Source organism: Pan troglodytes, chromosome 8, assembly GCF_028858775.2.
Source record: "Pan troglodytes isolate AG18354 chromosome 8, NHGRI_mPanTro3-v2.0_pri, whole genome shotgun sequence".
In the NCBI taxonomy this organism is placed as follows: domain Eukaryota; kingdom Metazoa; phylum Chordata; class Mammalia; order Primates; family Hominidae; genus Pan; species Pan troglodytes.
Genome location: NC_072406.2, coordinates 131,310,198 through 131,336,103, shown reverse-complemented (window position 1 = coordinate 131,336,103; position 25,906 = coordinate 131,310,198). Strand labels below are relative to the sequence as shown.

The window sequence follows — 25,906 nt, the reverse complement described above, 5'->3', positions numbered from 1 at the left end:
CCTACCCTTCCCAGCCTCTAGTATTATCTGTTCTACTTTTAACTTCTATGAATCAACTTTTTTTTAGCTTCCACGTATAAGTGAGAACACATAGCATTTAACTTTCTGTGCCTGGTTTATTTCACTTAGCATAATGCCCTCCAGTTCCATCCATGTTGCTGCGAATGGCAAGACTTCATTCTTCAGGGCCGAATAGATTCCCGTTGTGTATATATGCCACATTTTCTTTATCCATTCATCTGTTGTTGGATATCTAAGTTGATTCCACTATCTTGGCTATTGTGAATAGTGCTGCAATAAACATGGGGGTGCAGATGTCTCTTTGATGCACTTATTTCCTTTATTTTGGATAAATGCCCAGTAGTGAGATTGCTGGATCATATGGTAGTTCTAGTTGTAGTTTTTGGAGGAACCTCCATACTGTTCTCCATCGTGGCTGTACTAGTTTACATTCCCACCAACAGTGTATGAGTTCCCTTTTCTCTACATCGTCTCCGGTATTTGTTATTTTTTGTCCTTTTGATAATGGCCATTTTAACTGCAGTGAGATAATACCTCATTGTGGTTTTGATTTGCACTTCCTTAATGATTAGTGATGTTGAGTTTTTTTTCTTTTTTTTTTTTTTTGAGGCAGAGTCTTGCTCTGTCACCCAGGCTAGAGTGCGGTGGCACGATCTCGGCTCACTGCAACCTCTGCCTCCCAGGTTCAAGCGATTCTCCTGTCTCAGCCTCCCAAGTAGCTGGGATTACAGGCATCCACCACCACGCCCAGCTAATTTTTTTTATTTTTAGTAGAGACAAGGTTTCGCCATGTTGGTCAGGCTGGTTTCGAACTCCTGACCTCAAGTGATCCACCTGCCTCAGCCTCCCAAAGTGCTAGGATTACAGGCATGCCCCACTGCGCCCGGCCTCAGCACTTTTTATTGGCCATCTTTGTATGTCTTCTTTTTTTATGTTTAGATGTTTTTTAATTTTTTAATTTTTCTATAAGTTATTGGGGTACAGCAGTATTTGGTTACATGAGTAAGTTCTTTAGTGGTGTGTATGTCTTCTTTTGAGAAATGTCTGTCCAGATCATCTGCCCATTTTTTAATAGGAATTTTTTTTCCTGTTGAGATGTTTTGAGTTCCTTGTATATTCTGGGTATCAATCCCTTGTCAGGTGAACAGTTTGCAAATGTTTCCCCCAATTCTGTGTGTTGTCTTTTCACTCTGTTGATTGTTTCTTTTGCTGCACAAAAGTTACAGTGTTGTCCTTCCACTCACCGCCATGTCCTATCAGGTGCCAAGTGCTATAGATTTAGTCTCCCCAAAGCTGCTCCAACCCACCCCTCTTCCTCTTTTTTGCAGAACCCTGGAAGCCCCCACAATACTTCCAAGAACCACTGCCCATTTGGCCCTACAGCTTCTGCTGCCAGATCCGGTGTCTTCAAGTACAGGTAGTTTTTGAGTCTCCTCTGCTCAAAAACTCTCAGTGGCTCTTTTTTTTTTTTTTTTTTTTTTTTGAGATAGGGTCTCACTCTGCCACCCAGGCTAGAGTACAGTGATGTAATTATAGCTCACTGCAGCATCCCTGGACTCACGTGATCCACTTCAGTCCTCCCCAAGTGGCTGGGACTACAGGTGCACACCACCACACCTGGCTAATTTTTTTATTTTTTGTAGAGATGGGGTGATACGGTTTGGCTGTGTCCCCACCCAAATTTCATCTTGAATTCCCACATGTTGTGGGAGGGACCCAGTGGGAGGTAACTGAATCATGGGGACAGGTCTTTGCTGTTCTCGAGATAGTGAGTAAGTCTCATGAGATCTGACAGTTATTATAAGGGGAAGTTTCCTTGCACAAGCTCTCTCTTTGCCTGCTGCCATCCTAAGGCATGACTTTGCTCTTCCTTGCCTTCTGCCATGATTGTGAGGCCTCCCCAGCCACGTAGAACCGTAAGTCCATTAAACCCTTTTTCCTGCATAAATTACCCAGTCTTAGGTATGTCTTTATCAGCAGTGTGAAAATGGACTAATATATGGGTCTTACCATATTGCCTAGGCTAGTCTGGAACTCCTGGGCTCAAGTAATCCTCCCACTTTGGCCTCCCAAAGTGCTATGATTACAGGCGTGAGCTACCGTACCTGGCCAGCTATTTTTTGCCTAAAACCTTAACTCCCAAATTCTAGCCTGACACTCAGAGACCTCCCCATATGACCCTATTCTTCTGCAGCCTTCCTGCTCCCTGCTCCCCAACAACTACTCCAGGCTCCAGAAAAATGGGGCCACCACAAGCTGTTCCCAAGTCACCACCATTTGGCTCTCCCCAGTGCCAAGAACCTTTGTCCCTCACACCCCGTAACCTCATAAGATGGAATTCTCCCCACAGCACAGGCTGGAAGCTCAAAGCCAAGCTCCAACACCTACCTGAATGTGTCCTTAGCCTGTCAGATTTGTCATGTGCAAAAGACAACAAAACCTAATGCATTGGACCGTGGTGAAAAATACATCTATCTCTATAAAGCCTCCTTCACAGAGCCTGCACCAGTTAGGGGCCCTGTAAATGCTGTCTTCATACCACCAGCCACCTGTCCTCAAGGCACAGCTCAAGACCACTTCTCTGATGAAAGCTTTACTGATCCCTGCCCCCCATCAAGGCTGCCTCTGTACTTAGATTACTTTGTAATGGAGTTGATCATGTACCTGCCTTTCCCCCAACTAGGCTGGAAGGTCCTGAAGAGGAAGAGCAGAATCTCACATCTTTGCATTCCTGAAGTACCCCAGCCAGCATTACACACACAGGAGGTCTTGAATCATGTCAGTTCAATTGACTCGGATTTTGCACATGCTAAAGCACCCCTGCTCATTAGTTGGTCACTAGTTCACTAGACAGAGATAACAGGAATCTAGCCTCTACTGGGCACATCCCTGGTTAAAGGATTACAGACAGTCAGAGTATCTCTTCATCAACTGCCCAGCTTGTCAACCAAGGATAGGAGTGCTCACCTTCCACCAACCGTCATTTTATTATAAAATAATGGTGGTTACTATTAAAACAAACACACAACACTGCACACCCAGAAGAGCCCAGCCTAACAAAGCCAATGCCTTGGAGGGTTTTTTATAAACCCCAACCCAGCACAGGGCACTGGGAAAGGTCCCAGTCTTCTCATTCCCCATTCTTGCCCCTTACTCTCTAGCTCCAAAATGGCCACTTAACACATCAAGCCTAACAAAATTTGATTTTCCGAAAAATCAAATTCGCATTTGAAAGACAAAGACATGTCATCATCTAGCGGAGTCAAAACAGTATGCTAGATGCGTTAAGGCATCTAGCCTTAATGATGTGTATTTACAGTCCATCAAAGCAGTCAGTCAACAAATGGGTCCAAGAAGAGTTTCAAGAATCCTTGAAGTAATACAGCTGGAATAATCCTAGAATCTCCCATGGAGGAATGCTAAGAAGGCCAACCCTTGCTGAGATTCAGAAGACCTGGCATGTTTACTTTTCTTTAAGGATTTTATTTCTGTACAGTCCTATCAAGTGGCCTTACATTTACAAGGCATTGTCATTCCCCCTCCCCAAAAAAGACATCTTTTTTCTTCTAATTATTAAGTGTAACGCACATTCGTTGTACATAATCTGGGTTTTCCTAACCCCTGCTCACTATGTTATGATCGTCTCTCCATGCCAATAAGAATAGGTCTCCATAATTCTTTTTTCTTTTTTTCTCAGAGACATGGTCTCACTCGTCACCCCAGGCTGGAGCACAATGGCATGATCACAGCTCACTGCAGCCTTGAATTCTTGGGCTCAAATGATCCTCCCACCCAAGTAGCTAGGACTACAGGCATGCACCACCATGCCTGGCTGATTGCTGATGTTTTTTAATTTTTTTTTTTTTTAGAGATTGGGTCTCATTATGTTGCCCAGGCTGGTCTCGAACTAGATCTCCATAACGTTTCTGCGGGGGGGCGGGTTCGTTTTTTGTTTTGTTTTGTTTTGTTTTGAGACAGGGTATCACTTTGTCACCCAGGCTGGAGCGTACTGGCACCATCGTGGCTCACTGCAACCTCCAACTCCCAGGCTCAAGTGATCATCCCACCTCAGCCTCCACAGTAGCTGGGACTTCAGGCACACACCACCATGCCCAGCTAATTTTAGTTTTTTGTTTTTGCTTTTTGTAGAGATGGGGTTTCACCATGCTGCCCAGTCTGGATCTCCATAATTCTTAATAGCTATGTATGAGTCTACTATTTGAATATGCCAGGACTTATTATATCGATCCTTTACAGATGGTCATTGGAACTGTTTCCAAGTAACCTCTATTATAAACATCATCTACTGAACAACTTCCTGCACGTCATTGGTACACTAATTTTTCCTTAAGATAAAATCTTAGACGTGGAACTTCAAGGTCAAGGGTTACCCAATTTTAAGGCTTTTGATGTCTATATTACCAAAATGTTCTTGAGACAAAGACTTACCAATTTACACCCTAGTCAGCAACAAGATTGTAATGTTTGAAATAACCTATTTACCCACACTTTTTAAATAAGCCTTTATCAATGTTTTAAATTATTGCCAAACTAAGATTCTATATATCTTAGATTTCTAGTGAGAGCGAGCATCTTTTCATGTGTAGTGGATCCCTACATACTACCTGTCTAACCAGGACTTGCTTTTTTCCTTAGAAACTACCTCCCCATTTACTATCTCCATCCTTCCTGGCTGTAACAAGGCTACCATGTTTGTTTGTTTGTTGCTGTTGTTGTTGTTGTTTGAGATCAAGTCTTGTTCTGTCACCCAGGCTGGAGTGCAGTGCCACGATCTCAGCTCACTGCAAATCTCTGCCTCCCGGGTTCAAGCGATTCTCTTGCCTCAACCTCCTCCCTAGTAGCTGAGTTTACAGGCATGCGCCACCATGCCCGGCTAATTTTTGTATTTTTAGTAGAGATGGAGTTTCGCCATATTGCCCAGGCTGGTCTCAAACTCCTGGGCTCAAGCAATCCACCCACCTCGGCTTCCCAAAGTGCTGGGATTACAGGCATGAGCCACCGTGCCCAGCCTATTATATACTAAAATTTTACATATACTAGGGTTTGCATCTGGACTCCCCATCTTATTTACATTTTTTATTTGGTCTCTGTGATCAATAGGGCATTATTCCTATGTGATGATAAAGATACAGAGAGGCAGGCCAGTAGTGGTGGCTCATACCTGTAATCTTAGCACTTTGAGAGGCCAAGGAGGGCGGATCACCTGAGACTGGGAGTTAGAGACCAGCCTAGCCAACACAGTGAAACGCCTTTACTAAAAATACAAAAATTAGTCAGATGTGCTGGCAGGCACATATAATCCCAGCTACTTGGGAGGCGGAGGCAGGAAAACCGCTTGAGCCCAGGAGGCCAAGGTGGCAGTGAGCCAAGATCACGCCACTGCACTCCAGCCTGGGCAACAAAGCAAGACACCATTTCAAAAGAAAAGATACAGGCCAGGTACAGTGGTTCATACCTGTAATCCCAGCACTTTGGGAGGCTGAGGCAGATGGGTCATTTGAGGTCAGGAGTTTGAGACCAACCTGACCAACATGGTGAAACCCCATCTCTACTAAAAATACAAAAAAAAAAAAAAAAGCCGGGCATGGTAGCAGGTGCCTGTAATCCTAGCTACTCAGGTGGCAGAGACAAGGGAATCTCTTGAACCCAGGAGGCAGAGGTTGCAGTGAGCCGAGATCGCACCACTGTACTCCAGCCTGGGCAAGCGTGAGACTGTGTCTCAAAAAAAAAAAAAAAAAAGGTACAGAGACACAAAGTTACCAGCCTTGGCCTCTGGCAGGTTAGCAACAAAGCTAGGACAGAACTCACATCACTAGTCTCCACCTTTTGCTACTTCCAACTGTAGAAAAATTAAGCAGAAGAGAATCAGCACGCTTGAACCTGGGAGGCAAAGGTTGCAGTGGGCCGAGATTGCTCCACTGCACTCCAGCCTGGGTGACAGAGTTAGGCTTCATCTCAAAAAAAAATAAAAAATAAAAATAAAATTAAAAAAAAAAAGAAAGAAAGAAAAAGAAGAAGATGCCAGGCACAGTGGCTCACACCTGTAATCCCAGCTCTTTGGGGAGCCGAGACGGGCAGATCACAAGGTCAGGAGTTCGAGACCAGACTGGCCAATATGATGAAACCTCGTCTCTACTAAAAATACAAAAATTAGCCGGGTGCTGGCTCATGCCTGTAATCCCAGCTCTTTGGGAGGCTGAAGCGGGTGGATCATGAGGTCAGGAGATCGAGACCATCCTGGCCAACATGGTGAAACACCATCTCTACTAAAAATACAAAAATTAGCAAGGCATGGTGGCGGGCACCTGTAGTCCCAGCTACACGGGAGGCTGAGGCAGGAGAATGGCGTGAACCCGGGAGGCGGAGCTTGCAGTGAGCCAAGATCATGCCACTGCACACCAGCCTGGGCGACAGAGCGAGACTCCATCTCAAAAAAAAAAAGAAAAAAAAATACAAAAATTAGCCGGGCACAATGGTGCATGCCTGTAGTCCCAGCTACTCAGGAGGCTGAGACAGGAGAATTGCTTGAACCCAGGAGGAGGAGGTTGCAGTGAGCCAAGATCGCGCCATTGCACTCCAGCCTGGGTAACAGAGCGAGACTCTATCTCAAAAAAAAAAAAAGAGAGAGAGAGAGAGAGAAGAAAATCAGCAGTCCTCTCCACATCACCCTAAACTATGAAATCTGAGCATCACCAGTCAGGATACAGCTAGTATCTAGACAAACCTTGCAGGAGAATGCAGAAGTGGGTGAGGTTTTGCCAGGAGCCCAGAAGAGTGCTTGATAGGGCCCATTCCCCTCCCAACCTCTTCCCCCGTATGTGACAACAGTGTCCCCGACAACAAGCCTTAAAAGGTAGGTAATACCTATCACTCTCTCACTCCTTGTGGGATGTCTTGAAGTCCACATGGCAATGTTTCCACCCCTCACATCTAGATGGAAAATTCTTACATTTTCTCAACAATATTTACTTACTGTTTTCTTTGGCCAGATGAAGTACTGTGTATTTTTAAACTTTCCAGGAAGACAGTTTATTAAGATAATACAGTGTAGGATAATCAAACTGTTTATTTTTGACTTTTGATTTAACCTTCCTTTCAGTAATCTACTAAAGAAAACATTAGAATCATGCATTTGCCTTTCTTGGATTGCGAGAATCAGTTCAATTAGCAGTGGTGGGTTTTTTTCCTGTTTATTTCTACTACAAATGTAACCCCTCTTGGCTCTCATTCTTCCCTTGGGTAATTTTTGTTTTAGTGTGTAATGCCTGCTCTTCAAATTAACATCAAATTTTATTCTGAAGTACCCACAGTTGAATTATCAGTGGAAAATGCACCCGCAAATTCTCAGGATTTGAAGGGTGAGAAGAGACTCCAGGATCACCTGGCCAAGCTGCACATTTATGCAGCTGAGGATGGTTTTGCTTGGAGAGGAGCCACACAGCACATGAGTGGCACACTCTCCCTTTCCCTTTGAACTTCTCACAGAACCTTGATCAAGCTTTCAATGGAATGGAAACATCTTGCCTCAATGCACAGCAGGAGAAGATACCATATTACCTCAAAAATTAAAAAGTGGGTGACTAGGCTGGGCGCAGTGGCTCACGCCTGTAATCCCAGCATTTAGTAAGGCCAAGGCAGTTGGATAACCTGAGGTCAGAAGTTCGAGACCAGCCTGACCAACATGGTGAAACCCCATCTCTACTAAAAAAAAATGCAAAAGTTAGCTGGGCATGGTGGCGGGCGCCTGTAATCCCAGCTACTCGGGGCGCTGAGGCAAGAGAACCGCTTGAACCTGGGAGGCAGAAGGTTGCAGTGAGCCGAGATCGTGCCATTGCACTCCAGCCTGGGCGACAGAGCAACACTCCGTCTCAATAAATAAATAAATAAATAAATAATAAATAAATAAATAAATAAATAAATAAATAGTGGGTGACTGGATCTCACTTCTGGCAAGTTATGAAGCCCTGAGCTTTGCCAGATGTTAGCAACAACATCATTCCCACCTGCTAATAAATCCTATCCTAAGGTTGGTTATGTCTGTTACTTGGCTGCAATGCACAATGAGAGCCCAGTCTGGGAATCTGGAGGGCAGGGTTCTGGCTATGTTTGTTTGTTTGTTTGTTTTTTAAGAGACAGGGTCTCACTCTGTTGCCCAGATTGGAGTGCAGTGGCTATTCACTGGAATGCAGTGCATGGCACACTGCAGCCCAGAACTCCTGGCTCAAGTGATCTTCCTGGCTTGGGAGTAGCTGGGACTACAGGTGCGTGCCACCGTGCCTGACTTGGGGTTCTGCTTTTAGTTCTACAGTGGGTATCATAGTTGTCTTCTAATATTAGAAGGGCCCCCTCAGGCAAAGAGTGGTGCATTTATCCTGGATACCTCCAAAGAGCAGAACCAGGACCTAATGGGTTAACATGGCACCAGACATACCAGGTCTCCACAGGCAGACTTGGGTTTACTTTTAGCATCTGGTTAGTTCCAGTAAGATACAAAGAAAAAGCCCTGGTGTCAGCCCTCAGGAAGTCTACAATTTAGTGGGTGAGGCAAGAAGCCTATCTAATATATATAGATATATATAATATATATATATTATTATAGATATTTTTAATCCAGTGTTTTAAAATCGGATAGGCTGCTTAGAAGAAGGTATGAGTTCCCCGTCTCTAGAAATATTTGAGCAGAAGACAGAAACCAACTGCCAGGGAACCTGCAGAGTCCTATTTGGGGACCCGGTCAGAGTAGTCTGGATGTCCGAGATAATCTCAGAAGGCACTCAGAAAACCCACCAGCTCCAGAGTTCTATAGAGCAGCAGTTCCCACGCCTGGTTCATCCTCAGAACCTCCTGTTTTAAAAATACAGGCTATCCCCAAAAGCTGCTGCTTCAGTACAGGCAGGGCCTGTGTTCCGGGGTTCACTGTGTCCTCCAAAGAAGATTATGTTGAAGTCCTAACCCCCGGTACCTCAGAATGTGACTTTATTTGGAAATAGGATCTTTATGGAGGTAATCAAGTTAACATGAGGTCATTCAAGTGGGCCATGATCCAATAGCACTGGTGTCCTTATACAAAGGATAACTCTGGACACAGGGACAGATGCACAAGAGGAAGACGCACAGGGAGAAGACAGCCACCAACAAGCCAAGGAGAGAGGCCTGGAACAGGTCTTCCCCGGGTACCTTCAGAGGGAGCACGGCCCTGCACACACCTTGATTTCAAACGTCTGGCCTCCAGAACTGTGCGACAATAGATGTCTGTTGTTCTAAGCCACCCAGTTGGTGGCACTTTATTACGTATCCCTAGGAAACACACAGCCTGGGGATGGGTGTTAGAGTTGCAGAGCTGCCCTGGAGGAAAATCCAGGCCAGGGGACCCATCCTGCTTTGGAGCCTCTTTCTGCTCCTGCACGGCCACCCATGCGGGCCCCTTTTGGCCCTCAGATCCCTTCTTTGCGGAAGGAAGGAGCTGGCTTCAGTGTGAGGAGCTCCCTCCCACACTCTGACAGGACACGGAGCCCGCAGCCTCAGCACGCAGTGAAGGGGGCAGCCCTTCCCCATGTAGAGCTAGCTCACACATCTGCAAATGTTTCCCGGAAGAAAATGCCACTCTCCTCCAATTGTTAACAAAATTATTGAAGGCCGTGGGGCTCTGGACTATGCCCTCATGCCAAGCTTATCTCGGAGGGAGGCAGAGCAGGAGGAGGGGCCACTGATTTGTTTTGTGTGGTGCTGTTTTTAATGGGCGTTTTCTATTCTCAGGTGGGAACCGTAGGGCCCTGGTCTAGGTAAATTCCATGCAAACCTTTAGTGAAAGCAGTTACCAGAGGAAGAGCTACAGAATTCCACAGAGGAGGATACTGTGCCAGATCAAAGACAGGGCAAATGACCTCAGGAGGACTGACACCAGCACAGGCAGCACTTGGAGGGGATTAGGAAGGGGCGTCCCTTCCTCAAGACACTTTCTGCCCCCCGACCTGATACATTTACACATCTACCAGCTTTAGGATGGGAACAATGGCTCCCTAGAATTGTACAATGTACAATGAAACGCAAAAGCCCTCAAATATGAAGAACAAAGCAATGGATTGGCACCACAGGAACAAGGGCAAGTGGCTCCTTGGTATGGGATCTTGGAAAACCACTTCACCTCTCTGAGCTTGTTTTCCTTCTTTCTTAAACTAGAATAATACTAACAGCAACAGCAAAAACAATTCCCAGGCCCACAGGGTTGTGCTGATGATCCACAGTGAGAGATCCAAGACACCTTTACGAAGCTGTGGGCTTGTTTTCTGAGTGTACCCCCTGCCTGATTTACACATGCAAAATCCAAGGGCAACTGAAAAGTCATCCACAACTAAAGTCTTTGACTGAACTCAACCTTAATTTCCCTAATTCAAACTTTGAATACCATAGAAAAGATGACTCATTACTCAGAGGTGAGGGATGTTAAGTCCCAAAGGTCTCAGAAATGTCATGTCACATGTATCATGCTCCTTTCTCATAAGAAAATCTACATTGTACATCCCTAGGGTCACTGAAGCCTATTTCACAAATTATTATGATTCTTCCCAAAGAGGAAAGGGGATGTTATTAGGCAGATACTCCCACAGGAAAAAAACAGAAGTCTTTAAAATAAGTGCATAAAGATGAATATATCATGGGTAGGATATTCCTTTATATTATCTTTAAAAATTAGAGAATTTAAATGGCTCACTCTAGGGGCTTGGTTAAATACATTATAAAACTAGTCAAAGACAATGAAAAACACAGACCCCTTTAGAACTGGATAACCCCTAAGAGTCTGCTAGAACATACCCAGCATTCCATTGAAACAGCATTCAGCTTCCAAAGTCTTTCACAATTTTTCCTGACACCCATCCATTTCATGGGAAACTATAAACACAGATATGGAAAGGCTCTGCAGCATATTGTGGACTGAAAACAGCTGCGGAACAGTGTGCACACTGGGACCCATTTTGTGTAAAGTTCTATCTAGATGTTCGTATGTGCATATACAGAGATTTGGGAAAACGTTCACCTACATGCTGATGCTAATTATTTCTGAGTGGTGGGATTGGTAGCAGGGGTGCATGGGAAGAGAGAGAGAGATGCTTTACATGGTCCTTTGGACTTTTTTTTTTTTTTTTCCGAGATATAGTTTTACTTTGTCCCTCAGGCTGGAGTGCAGTGGCACGATTTCGGCTCACTGCAACCTCCGCCTCCCGGGTTCACGCCATTCTCTCCCTTCAGCCTCCCGAGTAGCTGGGACTACAGGCGCATGCCACCACACCAGGCTAATTTTTTTGTATTTTTAGTAGAGACAGGGTTTTGCCATGTTGGCCAGGCTCTTCTCAAACTCCTGACCTCAGGTGATCTGCCAGCCTCAGCCTCCCAAAGTGCTGGGATTACAGGCATGAGCCACCACTTCTGGCCTGGACTTTCTTTAGTGAGTATTACCTTTGCAATTTTTTTTTTTTTTTTTTTTTTGAGCCTCTGTCACCCAGAGGCTCACTCTATCACCCAGGCTGGAGTGCAGTGGCGCGATCTCAGCTCACCACAACCTCCGCCTCCTGGGTTCAAGTGAGTCTCCTGTCTCAGCCTCCCGAGTAGCCGAGATTACAGGCGCGTGCCACCATGCCTGGCTAATTCTTGGATTTTTAATAGAGACGGGGTTTTGCCATGTTGGCCAGGGTGGTCTCAAACTCCTGACCTCAGGTGATCCACCCACCTTGGCCTCCCAAAGTGCTGGGATTACAGGCATGAGCCACCATGCCTCGCCTCTGAAATGTTTTTAAGCTACCAAAAAGACTAGCAAAAATACCAAGGACCATGATATAGAACAGTCACCACTAGCCACTGAAGCATAAACTAAGAGGTGCACCTGAAGGCTAGCCCTCACCTCCGTAACCCATGGAACCAACCAAGGAAATCGGGTTTCTCCTTAATTTATATTTTGCTATATATTATAGAGAATTAAGCTTTAATTTGTAAAAATCCCTCTAATTGGATACTGCTGAAGGGAAGACATCTGGGGCAAATATCTAAGCCTGGTGCATTCCATCCCAAGCAATGGTTAGTGGTTTGGAGAATGAGTGTGCGGCAAAATAACCAGTGGTTACTAATTATTATATATCACAGGGCTTGGCACCATCCATAAAGCCTCATCATGTTGGCCTCTTCCTCTTCAGAGAGGATTACAGAATTGACTGTTTAGAAATTTTTCCTCCAAGTTAACATACGTTTTCCTTGTCTTAATTGGATCCAGCCTCCCTGCCCATGAGCAGAAAGGCAATTTTTCTTTAACGATTACATCCTTCAAATGCCAGGTCATCAGCCATCCCTAGGTCTGGAAGGATCAAGCTTCTTGGCTTCCTCTTTTCTTTCCATTTGCTCAACCTCATTCTAGCAGTTATGTGAAAAGCATGTGAAGCTCACATCAAAAGTTACCTTCGATTTGGCCAAAAAAGGGATGAGTGTTATCGGCATGAAACATCTCCTCCTACTCATACAGAGCCTCAGAAATGGGGAGAACTGTTTGCCCCAAATGTTTGGTCTAATGCAAATATTTATTTCTTCAAAAACGACTAAAACAAACCACTTCCAAATTAGGGGGGAGGGGGAGTTTGCCAAACATTTTTCAGAGTTAAGACAAACATTTGGAAAACATTTTCCAATTTGCCCTATAACCTTAGTTAACCTTTCTTAACCATGTTGAATCATCTCCTAATGTACCATCTATTGTGACCCCAAGGCCATTTCTTGAGGATATCACTTTCTCGGCTCTCTTCTTCACCATCACATAACATAAATACAGGTTGAGTATCCCTTATCTGAAATGCTTGTGACCAGAAGTGCTTTGGATTTCTGATGTTTTTGGATTTTGGAATATTTGCATTATACTGGTTGAGCATCCCAAATCTGAAAATCTAAAATCCAAAATGTTGCAAAGAGTCAAGTGTGGTGGCACGCACCTGTAGTCCCAGCTACTTTGGAGGCTGAGGCAGGAGGATCACTTGAGCCCAGGAGGCCAAGGCTGCAGTGAGCTAAGCTATGATGGTGCCACTGCACTCCAGCCTAGGCAACAGATCCAATGATCATTTTGTATGCATCATGTTGGCTTTCAAAAAGTTTCAGATATTGGGCCGGGCGTGGTGGCTCAAGCCTGTAATCCCAGCACTTTGGGAGGCCGAGGCAGGAGGATCACGAGGTCAGGAGATCGAGACCATCCTGGCTAACACGGTGAAACCCCCTCTCTACTAAAAATACAAAAAATTCCCAGCACATGCCTGTAGTCCCAGCTACTTGGGAGACTGAGGCAGGAGAATCACTTGAACCCGGGAGGCGGAGGTTGCGGTGAGCTGAGATCGTGCCACTGCACTCTGGCCTAGACAGAGCGAGACTCCGTCTCAAAAAAAAAAAAAAAAAAAAAGTTTCAGATTTTGGATTTCAGATTCTTCAGTTAGGGATACTCAAGCTGTGTAGCATCAGTCATTCATTCTGGAAATATTTTTGAACACCTACTATGTTCCAGGAACATATTCATTAGACACACACTCTCCCTAATCTGTGACAGCAGGGGTAGTGGCATCAACCCACAACAGCATTTGGCTTGAGAAAAGTTGGATGCTCAGGTATCCTTTGCTATTCAAGTCGATGGCCCAATCCTCTGTCCTTACTCCACCCCTGTTCTTCCTAGAGCTAGGAGTTCCTTCTCCTGGGATGTTATCTACATATCCCAACAAGCCCCTCCTGAGTGCATTAACAGAAAACATTAAGACCAAGCAGGACCCATTTCTGCATCAGCCACTTAAAGCTGTTCTTCCTGGGCCATTTGTCGACCTCCTCCAGCTTGTTTCCATTTCAGAAGCAGTGCTAAGACCCATGCCAGGATGGAATTCCATTTTCAAATGAGGTTTCACAAGACTTTTTATCAGACATGCAGAGCAATTACATTGGCTGGGTTCTCTCCATCCAGCAGTTGGGTAATTCTATCTCCTACCCCCTCCCCTTCCCTTCCTGGAGTGGGTAAGTTTAGAGCTACAGCTTCTCTGCAGGAGCAGATCAAAAGCATGGCTTCCTGTGCCCTCATCATCAGGGAGCGACACCAGGCTGCCTTCCCACCAGGATCTCAAGTCTGACTGTGGACCCCCAAGGAAGTGCATGGCTCTTATACACTCCCTTGCCTCACAAAGCCCCCTGAAAAGCAGAGTTGCAACATTAACGCCACACACACACACACACACGCGGGTTGACATGGTTCCTAAATGCAAACACTCAAGGTTACCACTGAAAAATGGCAAGGGGTTCATCCAGAGAGAGCTTTTCTGGGGGAAAAGGCCACTTCATACTCTCTCTTTGGTGAGGGGGTGGGGATGCCCTGCAATCTGCAAGAAAAACCCTCCTCGCCTCCCCCTCTCTAACCCCCTACTTGGGTAGTAAGTAAAGAGAGCTGCAGAAACCTGAGCCTGCACATAAGGTGCCATTGTCAGGCAGAGGTAACTGAGGGCAAGAACCTCCTAAGGAGCAGTAAGCGGCCAGGGAAGCAGGGTGCAGGGCAGATGGGAGCTATGTGTGGTGAGCCAGCAGGAACTGGCATGCCTGCTGCCCACCTCTTGCCTCTGCCAAGGAAAGGAGGTGGTGCTGCTGCCAATGATGTGGCCCACACCTAAACTCCCATGACTGTCCCCACCACCACCACCCATGGGGCTTCACATCCAGTCCCTTGGGGGCAATTCGTTGGCCACTAGCCCTGCTGAGGGGAAAAATAACGCAAGAGGCTGGCCTTGCTTGTCTGATGTGTTGGTAGGAGGGGCCCAGGCAGCGAGAGAGTACAGGTAATGGGCCTCCACAGGCGATCATACCACATACGTACACATGTGCTTATGTGTGTACAGGCACTTATGTATGGCATGTAGGCATCCTGCCTTGTCCTCAAACACAGATTCAGTTGTATTGATACACAGTTCTACTTTTAAAATGGAAACATCTACTTTGAGGATTCACCTATCAGTCATTTACAACCTAGTAGGAATTAATTTACCCAACTGCTCTCAAACTGGCCCTCAGCTGAAATCACAGTCTGAGAGGGAAATTATATTCCCAATTTGCCCCTTTTCCCAGGGAATCTGACAAAGACACTCTTTCTCTTCCACAATTACAACCTCATGGGTATTTACACTTAAAAACCCTACCATCTTGAGAAGAGTTTGTTGTTTTGGCCTATATTATGAGAGGAAGGAAGAAAGATTTATTTTGGAACATAAAAGCACTTTGGAGGGTAGGGGAGATCCACTTGCAATTGCTCCCCAAAAGTCCACAGTTCAAGTGACCTTGAACAAGTGACTCCCTTTCTTTATTTTTATGGTTTTTTTAATTATTATTTTATCTTTTAGATGGAGTTTCGCTGTTACCCAGGCTGGAGTGCAGTGGCACTCCCAGGTTCAAACGATTCTCCTGCCTCAGTCTCCCAAGTAGCTGGGATTATTATAGGCACCCACCACCACATCCAGGTAATTTTGTATTTTTAGTAGAGATGGGTTTTCACCACGTTGGTCAGGCTGATCTTGAACTCCTGACCGCAAGTGATCCACGCACCTTGGCCTCCCAAAGTGCTGGGATTACAGGCGTGAGCCACCACGCCTGGCCATTTTTATTTATTTTTTATTTTTTGTAGAGATAGGGGTCTTGCTATGCTGCCCACGCTGGTCTTGAACTCCTGGCCTCAAGCAATCCTCCTGCCTCAGCCTCCCAAAATGCTGGGATTACAGGTGTGAGCCACTGCACCCGGCCCTGACTCCCTTTCTTTCATCTCAGTTTCCCCATCCGTTAAACCAAGGGTAACCTCTATGCCGGAAACAGAGGACAGGGCAGCAGATCAGCTGAGAAGGCGCAGGGAAGCCGAGGCACCAGTGGCTCTGTGGCTTCTGCCACTTCAGGACAGAGGCATGTTCTTATCTGTTTATCTCAGCTTATCTGTTTACCCTTGCTTTCTGCACAGGCCCCAGAAGCTGTCCTTGGGGTTCATTTCATCATTACCTTTGTAAAAAAATTTTTGATATTCCACAGATTACAAGTTCTTAGAAACACAGTAGGCCCTATCAAAACTGGCCTAGTTTAGGAGGGTGTCACCAGTTGACTCTGGTACAACGTCAGATAGACTCCCTTGCTTCGGACACCAGGGAACAAGCAATGAACTGTTTTATTGTTTCAAACACTTACTTTCTTTCTAAGTGTGCTCTGAGTTATTGTTAAAATGTTTCAAATCTCACAAGAAACAGTTTTTAAGGAGAAAACCATTTTCAAGTGGATACAAGAACAGTGAGTTTCTTTGGCATCTTTAAATATACCTTCTTCCTGATGTCTTCCCAGCTCAGAAAAAATGAAAACCCTTAAAATGGTTTTGCCTGTCTTCACCCCCATTTTAGATCACCTGCCTGTGGAGGTTTCTTTCTATTCTTTCTGTAGATCTGCCGCACTTATGCAACTTAATTGTTTTTTTAAATAAAATGACTGCTTTAAAATAGCCCCACATTAAGAATTTCAAGAAGGAACACGGGGCTCTGTATGTATCTATATCATGCACTTAATTTGAATCAGGAAAGTCAGTTGCTCAATTTAGGCAAATTTCCCAACAAGATATGAAAAAAGGGGGTGGGGGAGGATATGGTAGCTTAACCCCCTCCACCCCCGCCACCATCCATGATTGTCCCTGACCTGAATTTCCTCTTAGGTGAGTCAGTCCCAACTCCCAACCCCTGCCTTCACCCCTCCTCCATGGTGCAGCCCCCTCCCCTTCCTCAGTCTCTTCCTCACTCTCCGCACCCCCTTCCCTATTTTCTCCTTCTCCTACCCATTTCCCCCTCTCATCTCTCTTTCTCCCTCTCCTCCACACTGTCTCTCTCCCCAACTCCCTGCCTCCCTCTGCTTCTTTTAATTTTCCCTAATTTTTCATGTCAGAAGTCATGGGGTTATCACACTCACTAAATGCACAGAATCCTCTAGAGAAGCTCTGTCCCGATGAGCCTTCTGCAATGATGGGAATGTTCTATATGCATGGCCCAATACAATGGCCACTAGCCACACATGGCTACTGAGCACTAGACATGTGGATTGCATGCTTCGGGAACATAATTCCTAACTTTATTTAAGTATAAATAACAACATACAGCTAGTGGCTACTATGTTGAACAGAGCCCCTGAAGAGGAACAGGTACCTTTAATCTTTTCGGTCATTCCCTGTGACAGGCTATGTCAAAGGACATACCCAGGCCAATCCCAACAGAAAGCCAGAAAGGAATGCAGCCTCCACCGTCTTCACTCCAGAACTGCAGCCCGTCTACCTGCCCAGGCCTCTGCCCTGAACACCTGCTCTGCCTGGAAGGCACCATGGCATACCAGTTTTCCTCTTGGATCTTGTCATTCCTCAACCAAAGGGTCTTCTTGCCATTGTTTTTAATGGTTTCCATTTCTAGGAACAGACCTTCATAAAAACAGTGTTGGCCGGGCGTGGTGGCTCATACCTGTAGTCCCAACATTTTGGGAGGCCAAGGTGGATGGATTGCTTGAGCCCAGGAGTTTAGAGACCAACCTGGGCAACAGGGCGAAACCCCATCTCTACAAAAAATACAAAAATTAGCCAGGCATGTTGGCACGAGCCTGTAGTCCCAGCTACTCAGGAGGCTGAGGTGGGAGGATCACTTGAGCCCAGGAGGTCGAAGTTGCAGTGAGCTGAAATGGCACCACTGCACTCCAGACTGGGTGACAGCAAGACCCTGTCTCAAAAAACAAAACAAAACAAAAACCCCTCAGTGCCCCAGAAAATTAGCAGTTGTCTTCCAGATTCAGGTCTATCCCTCAAGTATAACCTTTTAATTATGCTTAAATCACATACTGGTCCCTCAGGCCATTGTCCAAATTCTAGGCACAGTAGAGTCAATGCAGTCTACACAGCTAAGGAGGTCACACCCCAGTCAGCCTCAGCTCTTCGGGGAAAAAAATCCAGTTCTGTTCACACCTAGTTGATCAGTTAAAAAACATCAAAAGAGACTGAGTGCAGTGGCTCATGCCTGTAATCCCAGCACTTTGAGAGGCCAAGGCAGGCAGATCACCTGAGGCCAGGAGTTTGAGACCAGCCTGGCCAACATGGTGAAACCCCGCCTCTACTAAAAATACAAAAATTAGCCAGGCTTGATGGTGGGCGCCTGTAATCCCAGCTACTCAGGAGGCTGAGGCAGGAGAATCGCTTGAACCTGGGAGGCAGAGGTTGCAGTGAGCCCAGACTGCGCCACTGCAGTCTAGCCTGCGCGACAGAGCAGATTCTGTCTCAAAACAAAACAAAAAACAAACAAAAAAACATGTAAAAAGAGAACGGCAGTGCCCAATTGCATCTTTTCACTCATTTCACATTGTATTATCTGAGGCTGACACCCGAATGTCACCTCCGCACTGGGTCCTTCAACAACCAAATGCTGAACAAATAAATTTTACTCTTGTAAGATTTTCAGAAGCCTATTCAAGAATGGTTTCCTCAAAATGAGAAACAGGGGTGGGGGAAGGGTCCAGTCAGGAAGTAAGGACTTTCTCTTTTAAAAGCAGCACAGTTTTCACAAAATGAAATGCTTCTTCCAGTTTTTGGATGGTAATAAAAGGAATGACATTATCTCTGCCCCCCCAAAATACATCTTTTCAATATTTAGAATATTTTTAAATAAAAATTTTCACTGAAATATAACAGGATATGTTTTAAAGTGGAAATCAACCCTATTATTTAAGGCCATAATACATTTTAATTTTTTATTTTTCTTTTTTGAAACAGAGTCTTACTCTGTCACCCAGTCCGGAGTACGGTGGTGCAATACTGGCTCACTGCAATCTCCACCTCCCGGGTTCAAGTGATTCTCCTGCCTCAGCTTTCCGAGTAGCTGGGATTACATGCGGGCACCACCACACCCCGCTGATTTCTGTATTTTTAGTAGAGACAGGATTTCACCATGTTGGCCAGGCTGATCTCGATCTCCTGACCTCAGGTGATCCGCCTGCCTCGGCCTCCCAAAGTGCTGGGATTACAAGCATGAGCCACCATGCCCAAACCATTTTAGTCATTTAAAATCATGCCTTCATCCCCTTGTCTTCAATATTCTCTCCTATTCCATTCATTTATTTATTTATTTTTAGAGACAGGGTCTTGTGTGTTGCCCAGGCTGGAGGGCAGTGGCTATGCACAGATGCAGTCCCACTGCTGATCAGCATGGGAGTTTTTACCTGTTCTGTTTCCCACCAAGCCAGTTCACCCCTCCTTGGGCAACTTGGTGGTCCCCACTCCCGAAAGGTCACCATATTGATGCCGAGCTTACTGCAGATACCCAGTACGCATAGTTTGCTCCAGACCAGTACTCCTGGGCTCAAATGATCTTCCTCAGCCTCCAGAGTAGCTGGGACCACAGGCTGTGCCACCGCACTCGGCTCCACCATTCTATTTTGATGTGAGAAATGGGTGCTGAGGGTTGTATGATTGAGGAAATTCCTAATTATCTTCTCAATGTGTCACCTGTTGGTAGTCACTTTCTGTTTTCTCAAGTTTCACCTCTGAGTTGCATGACCTATGACAATAATGCCTTTTGGTAACCAGAAGATTTTTTATTTCAAAAATGTCTAGACATTATAATGCTTTATCTTGCACTCCAAACATATTGGCAACAAATATTAACGTTGAATATTGCCCACAGTCCTGGATAGTTTTATTTAAAACATCCCAGATATGGATTGAATAGCCCTTGGTAAAGGTGAATTTGGTTAAACATTGAGCCCGCTCCTGAAATTCACTTGGGCATTCTGGAAGTCTTCAGCCCAGATCCAAAGGGTATCATTTAGCAAGCCACTATAAGAGTTATAGCTTCTGAAGATATAATTTAAACAAGGATTAGTTTGGGCACTGGAAGAGTCAAGCACTTTGGAGTTTAGAATCTGACAAGCAGCAGCTAAGCTACTGAAAGATGAGAGCCTTGTGGGCATTTATCTGATGGTTTTTCAAACAGGCAGCCAGATTAACTACAATCATCGTTTGAAATCTTTAAGAAAGCAAAAGGCCTTCTGAAAACATTGCTTTTGGTTTCTCTACCTCCAAGTTGTCAGTACTGAAAAGGAAACTTTAAAAAAAAAAAAAAAAAAAGAAAGGCAGTTTGATTTAACAGCATTGTCTTTAACAGGCCAGGCTGCTTTTACACACACCGAGCTGCCTTCACCAGGATGAAAGCTGTCGCTCGGTAAGATTAACATTAAAATTGAAGGAGAAGCTTCAGAGTGGAGTACGTATGCCTCCACGTATGCCTTCACATAACCATAAGAGGGCTTTGAGCTTCAGAGATGTTCCAACGTTCTAATAACCTAATTCACCATGTTTTGGTTTTATCACCATGAATTAGGGGTGCAAGGGAAAGACGTCCAGGGCTTTCAGCCGTGCTGTGGAATGTTAAATCTGTCCACGCCATAGCCTGCCCCACGCAGAGCTGGATGCTGGCTCACTCCTTCTTCCTGCCCTCCCTAACCTCTTCCAGGCCCCGAGGTGCTAATCTTGATGATCAGGAAGATCCAGCCAAGTCACAGAGTTACCTGAAAAAACGGTTCCTGTGTATTCTAATTTTTGGCAATTGTGACAAATGACAAAGTTGTTCCAGTCCTAACTTCTCAATTCCTGTGCTTGCTAGGGCCTCAGGAAAATGTGATCAATATTCCTTCAGATATCTTTTTTGATCAGATATGGCTACTGCTGGCCTGTGAAGAAAGGAAAAGCGGGGCCTTGCAAAATTTTTTCTCACCACTGTTCACTCAGAAGAAAGGCAACAGATCTAGAAGATGAGAAAAACACAAAAACCTTTACTGCAACAATAAAACCAAAAAGAAACACACAAAAGGCACTCAGCAAACTCTCCTTCTCATTATTATTTCAACATTAGGTCGCCTGCCAATTTTCTGAGATACTGAAATGTAAATAAATAGATAGATAGAGTTAGTCTGGGCCTCTTTTTCATGAAATGCTTAATCACTTAGCTCATTCCCATAAATTGCCATGAATTCAGTCTCAACTTCTTTCTTTTTTTCCTTAAGCACTTTTTAGGAGAGCAATCTAAAGTTCCTAAGAGTGATCGAGTTGATGTTTTCTCATGAGACCCAGGACAAATAAACAGGCCCCAAAATACATTTCCGTGGTTCAAAATCTTGAACTCATACCTCTACCTTTTCTTATTTTAAAATAATTGTCACAAGTGTTCATGAAGCTCGCTTGCTATATTTTCTAATTACTAACAATCCATCATTTTACTCTAATCCGCTTACAGGCTTTCTATTTTATTGCTACATTAATGCTTTCCACTTTATATTATGTCTTATTACGGTAAGACTTTGAAGATACAGTGAATTTAGGAGCCATCTGTCTTTAAGAATGCAAAATAAAAAGAAAAGATAGGCCCCGGTGTTACCCACCGACATGGACAACTACAAATTATTTTACAGCATTTTCAAAGTGTGCCTGTCTTTCTTCAAAGTCTGTTTCTCTATTGTTTGGGACAAATGTGACTTTTACTTGAAAGCCAAATTTTAAATTGCTTACGGTGTATTTTGTTAAGTGAACTAAATTAAATTTCACATTGGCCAATTATATTTCTCATCTGTAACCACTGACAAGAATCTTTACGAAGTGTTTTTAAACCTTTTAAACAACTCAGATTTTTTTAATGTACTGTTTTATATTAGATATTTCACTAAACTGACTGAAAATTTCATTTCTGAATATTTAGATAATATGGTTATTTGGAGAACTACTAAGTTTAGTAAAATAAATTCAAATATATGAGAACTGAGAAGAGAAACATAAATTGCTTTAATTTCTAAAAGTGTCCACACTAATTAGGATATATGGGCTCAAGTCTCTAATAAAGGCCCAGCCAAAAGAAACTGGAAGCACTTAAAATCATGGCTTTCCTCTAGGCATAAGAGAGAAAGAGGGGGAGAGATGCAAATTGTAAATGAGGTTTCCATTAAATGATTAATTTTTCTTGTTCACGTGTCAGTCTCTCTCTGCTTCCGCAGGCCCTCTCCATTTCCAAGGCATCATCAAGAGCTATTTTCTCACCATGAGATGACGACCAAACTCTCACAGCAAAATTGAAAAAGCCTTTAAAAGGAAAAAAAAAAAAAGTGAAAGGCACATTCTTGAGCACTTTCAATCACTGTAATTCTGCCCCAATGGGAGTCGGTCACTCCACACAAGCTTCCAGCCTGCAGCTCTCTTCTCCAAGGCTCTGGGAAAAAAACCCAATTTGTTGGCCTAACGAACAACAATATCAGACAGTAAATTCACGTTGCTGAAAAAATACTGGGGAAAACAATTTGGAGGGGGCGGGTGGAATTGATATCACTTTGCCCACTCTAAGCAAAGCATTATAAAAGAAGCAACCAAATGCTCAGGGAAGAAAAAAAGCATCTATCAGGCAAACAAATATCTACAGCAGCAAATGTCGGGGGCAGATTCCCTGGGCAACAGGAGGAACCAGCGAAACTTGCAAGGCTCCAGTACCATCAGACCCAGTGATTTCCCAAGAAATAATTTCAGAATGGAGCGACAGTGAAAACTTTCCCAGCCCCCGAATCCTGAGATACACAACCGTGTCCCACCACTAGGTGGCCAGCTGCAAAGGCTGCAAGAGGGGCGGGGGAGGTGGAGGGCTGTTTTCTCTGCTTCCTCCCTTTCAGGACCATTCCCCAACCCAGAGGAGAGCCTACCAGCACCCACCTAGATCCTGTCCACTAAAAATGTCAGGTTAGGAAAAAAAAAAAAAAAAAAAAAAACCACACACACACACAGCTCAGGCCTTAGAACCTGAAGTCACCAAGTAACAAGCCTCTCCTAAAAATTTATTCCCACCAAAGCTAAGCAATGGGAGGGAGACTAACCTGTATATTTTAAACTCTGCTGGGGTTTTCAAAGCACTGCCTCCCTTCGGAGCTTCTGAAATAAACCTTCTTGCCCACTGGCTGCTTTAGAGTGACAAGTGACGACGAAAGTAAGACACGAATGCCGGGTTGAGTTGCTGAAACGCTGCCCACGGAAGGCTATGCATCACCTACCCCCACAGTGTGTAGGGAGCCACAAGGTGATGGAACGGGCTGAATAAACACGAATCGTTTTATTGCTGGCCAGAAATTCTTCCCTTCATTCATCAAAGTAGGTGAATGAAAATATTAAGTAGGTAAGACATTTTCATGGACTGCTCACCGAGTATCCTTCTAAAGTCAAGCCCTTACTCAGTCTGCCTTCTACCTTGTATCAAATAAAGCGTTCTCCCGTGAAAGGGAAAAACCTCTTCCCCTTTTATTAAAAAGGTCGCACACTAGAGCTCAAATCTTGACCAGAAAAAAAAAAAAGGAAAATATGCGACATAAATTCCAGGTATTCCTAAATATATATGTTTACATGTACACAACACAATCATTTTAGGAAGCATCCAAGTTTCTGCCTCCCCCCCTTTTTTCTGTTTTTCATCAAAAGGAAGAGTCAAAATATGCGTTCTTAGGGTTTGACTCAGGATCTTACACACTCCATTTAGACAATATTTCCTGCCAGCTAAATGCAGGAAATCTAATGATTTGCATAGAAAACGTATCTAAAGCACCAGCACACTTACCTTTCTTTTCTTAACTGAGCCAAAATCTAACAATTTCAGTTATCACACTCCCAGAAAAGAAAAACCTGAAATACTGAATTATTTTCTAGGTGATCTGTACAGCCATCCTTTGATAATTCTATGAAAAGGCTAATTCCTCAACATCTGACTTTGCCTTTAAAAGGCTTCCTTCCACACGACGGGATTTCCCTAAGAAACATCCCAGCGGATGGTTTCCAGCAATAGTCTATATCAACTCAGCCTGCGCAGGCAAAGACTTGGCTTCTGCTCATTCCACCCCCGCCCCTCGAACACACACACCAGTTCACACAGAACCATCCCGGGCCGACTTGAAACGCTATTTTATGTGCATGTTTGCTCGTCGCTCCCCGAATGAATGCTTTTCCAACTGACCTTTCAACAGCTGCCGAGATGGCACGCTCTGCAGGGCGAGCGCTGGAAACTAGGAGATATGTTAGCATCCAAATCCCTGCAACCTTCTCAGCCCAAGTCTAGATTCTCTGAGCCCCAAGGCAGGAACCCTGAAGGGTCTGCAGAGCCGCTCTCCGAAGTGTCCTGCTCGCGACCCACTCGCCGGCAGCGGGCATCCTGCACGGGCGCAGCCCCAGCCCGCACGCCGCCCGACACCCGCACCCTGGCCCGCGGCGGACGCGCCGGGCACGTACCGGCCATGCCTCTTACCTTCCCTGGCTTTCAGCAAGACCGTGTTGGCCACGATGTTTTCCAGCTCCATTGACAGTCGGCGGTCAGCAACGGAGCCGGCCGGCGGGGCTGTCAGCGCCTGGGGTGCTGCCGCTGCTGCTGCCGCTGCTCGGGCTGCCGCCGCTGCTGCCGGAGCCGGGGGAGCCAGCAGCCCGCTTTGCCTACCGCATTATTCCTGCTCTCAGCCCAAGAGTTTCCCCCTCTGCAAAGAGGAGCCGCCGCCGCCGCCGCCGCCGCTTCTTCCTCCCTCTGTGTACCCCCTCCCCCCTCCCTCAACACGCTCCCCCCCACCCCCCACCCTCCGCGTGTCTCTGTCACTCCATTCTCCTCCCCTCCGGCTCCCTCGGATGCTTTAATGCCTCGGATGCTTCTGCCTCCCCTCAGTCCCTCCCGGGGGTGTGGTACTAGCAGGCTCGGGCGGCCGCACTGCGCAAGCGCCGGCCCAGGCGCGCCTCCTGCCTCGGTGCTCGCGGCGCGGGGCCTGCTGGGAGCTGGAGTCCTCCCGGCCGCGCGGCGCCGGGGCTGAGCTGGGCTGGCGCGCGGCTGTCGGAGCGAGGACCCGCCCCGGGACGGCACCGAAAGCGAAGGCGGGCACCGCCCGGCCGACAGGCGACTCAAAGGCGGCCCAGCCAAGCCGAAGTCCCCAGCACCCCCCCGCAGGCTCCCGCTTGCCCCCTTCCCGCCCCGTCGCCAGCCCGGAAAGCGGAGTGCACGGGCCCCGGTGACGGCGCGTGAAGCGCCGCGGCCCGGCAGGAGCCAGTGCGGGTCCCGAGCCGTGCTCGGAGTGGGAGGGCTGCCAGCTCGGCCGCGCGCCACAGCCCGCTTCCTCCCGTCCGCGCCAGGCCCGCGAGGGTCTGAGTCCCGGGTCAGTGACGCGCGCCCAGGGTCCCCGCACGCGGCGGCGGCCGGCCCGGCCTGGCCCCTGCCCAGCGTCTCCCACGCGGCGCCTCGGGCCGCGGACAAAGATGCACTTTGTTTCCTCGGAGGGCGCGAAGGGCTCTGCGGGTCGGCTGCGACCCGGCGCTGGCTGCCCGCGCTGCTCTCGGTGCGACCCGAGCGCCCCCCGGCGGCCGCGGTGCGCGGCGCGGGGTCTACGCGGACGGCGCCTGGGGCTCGGGGTCCAGCGTGGGAAGCTGCTTATTCTGTGAATAAACTGCCTTCCAGCACACCCGGCCAGCAAATCCACGAGCCTCCCTGCAGCCAAACCCAGCCAGATTAAGTAATAAAAACGCAGACGGAGTCTCCGGAGTCTCCGCCGTGGGGAGCGTTAATGAGTAACAGCCAGGCCAGCGCCAAGCCGGCGTGGGATTAACGTTTTTAAATTCCGGTCTTATTTATTTTGGGGCTCTTAGCTCCTTCCAGTGTTATGCTCAGAACATCAGACTCCAGGTCTGTGCTCAGCCCCGTTTCCTTGCTCCCTCCGCTCCGAAGGCCCCACTCCTGGAAATGGGCTGTCTTCGGTCACCCGGGATCTGCCACGAGAGTCC

General features: G+C 46.3%; 1 protein-coding gene and 1 long non-coding RNA gene across 6 annotated transcripts in view; both read right to left on the bottom strand.

Annotated features, from left to right (window-relative positions):
- Nucleotides 1–25,669, bottom strand: part of GRK5 (G protein-coupled receptor kinase 5) — a 250,667-nt gene extending 224,998 nt beyond the window's left edge. For 2 of the 5 annotated variants that reach the window (XM_016919477.4, XM_016919478.4), the window contains exon 1: nt 24,399–25,669. In XM_016919477.4, the coding sequence (XP_016774966.1) occupies nt 24,399–24,450 (52 nt within the window). In that variant the 5' untranslated portion in view covers nt 24,451–25,669. The remainder of the gene's footprint in view (nt 1–24,398) is intronic. The other 3 variants (XM_016919479.4, XM_063782177.1, XM_063782180.1) reach the window with 3 other exon arrangements.
- LOC104008317 (uncharacterized) lies at nt 21,895–24,392 on the bottom strand. Its single transcript, XR_001706871.3, has 2 exons — nt 22,987–24,392; nt 21,895–22,207 (listed from the first exon to the last, which is right to left on the bottom strand). It is a non-coding gene; the product is annotated as an uncharacterized LOC104008317 (long non-coding RNA).
- Nucleotides 25,670–25,906: the final 237 nt, after the last annotated feature.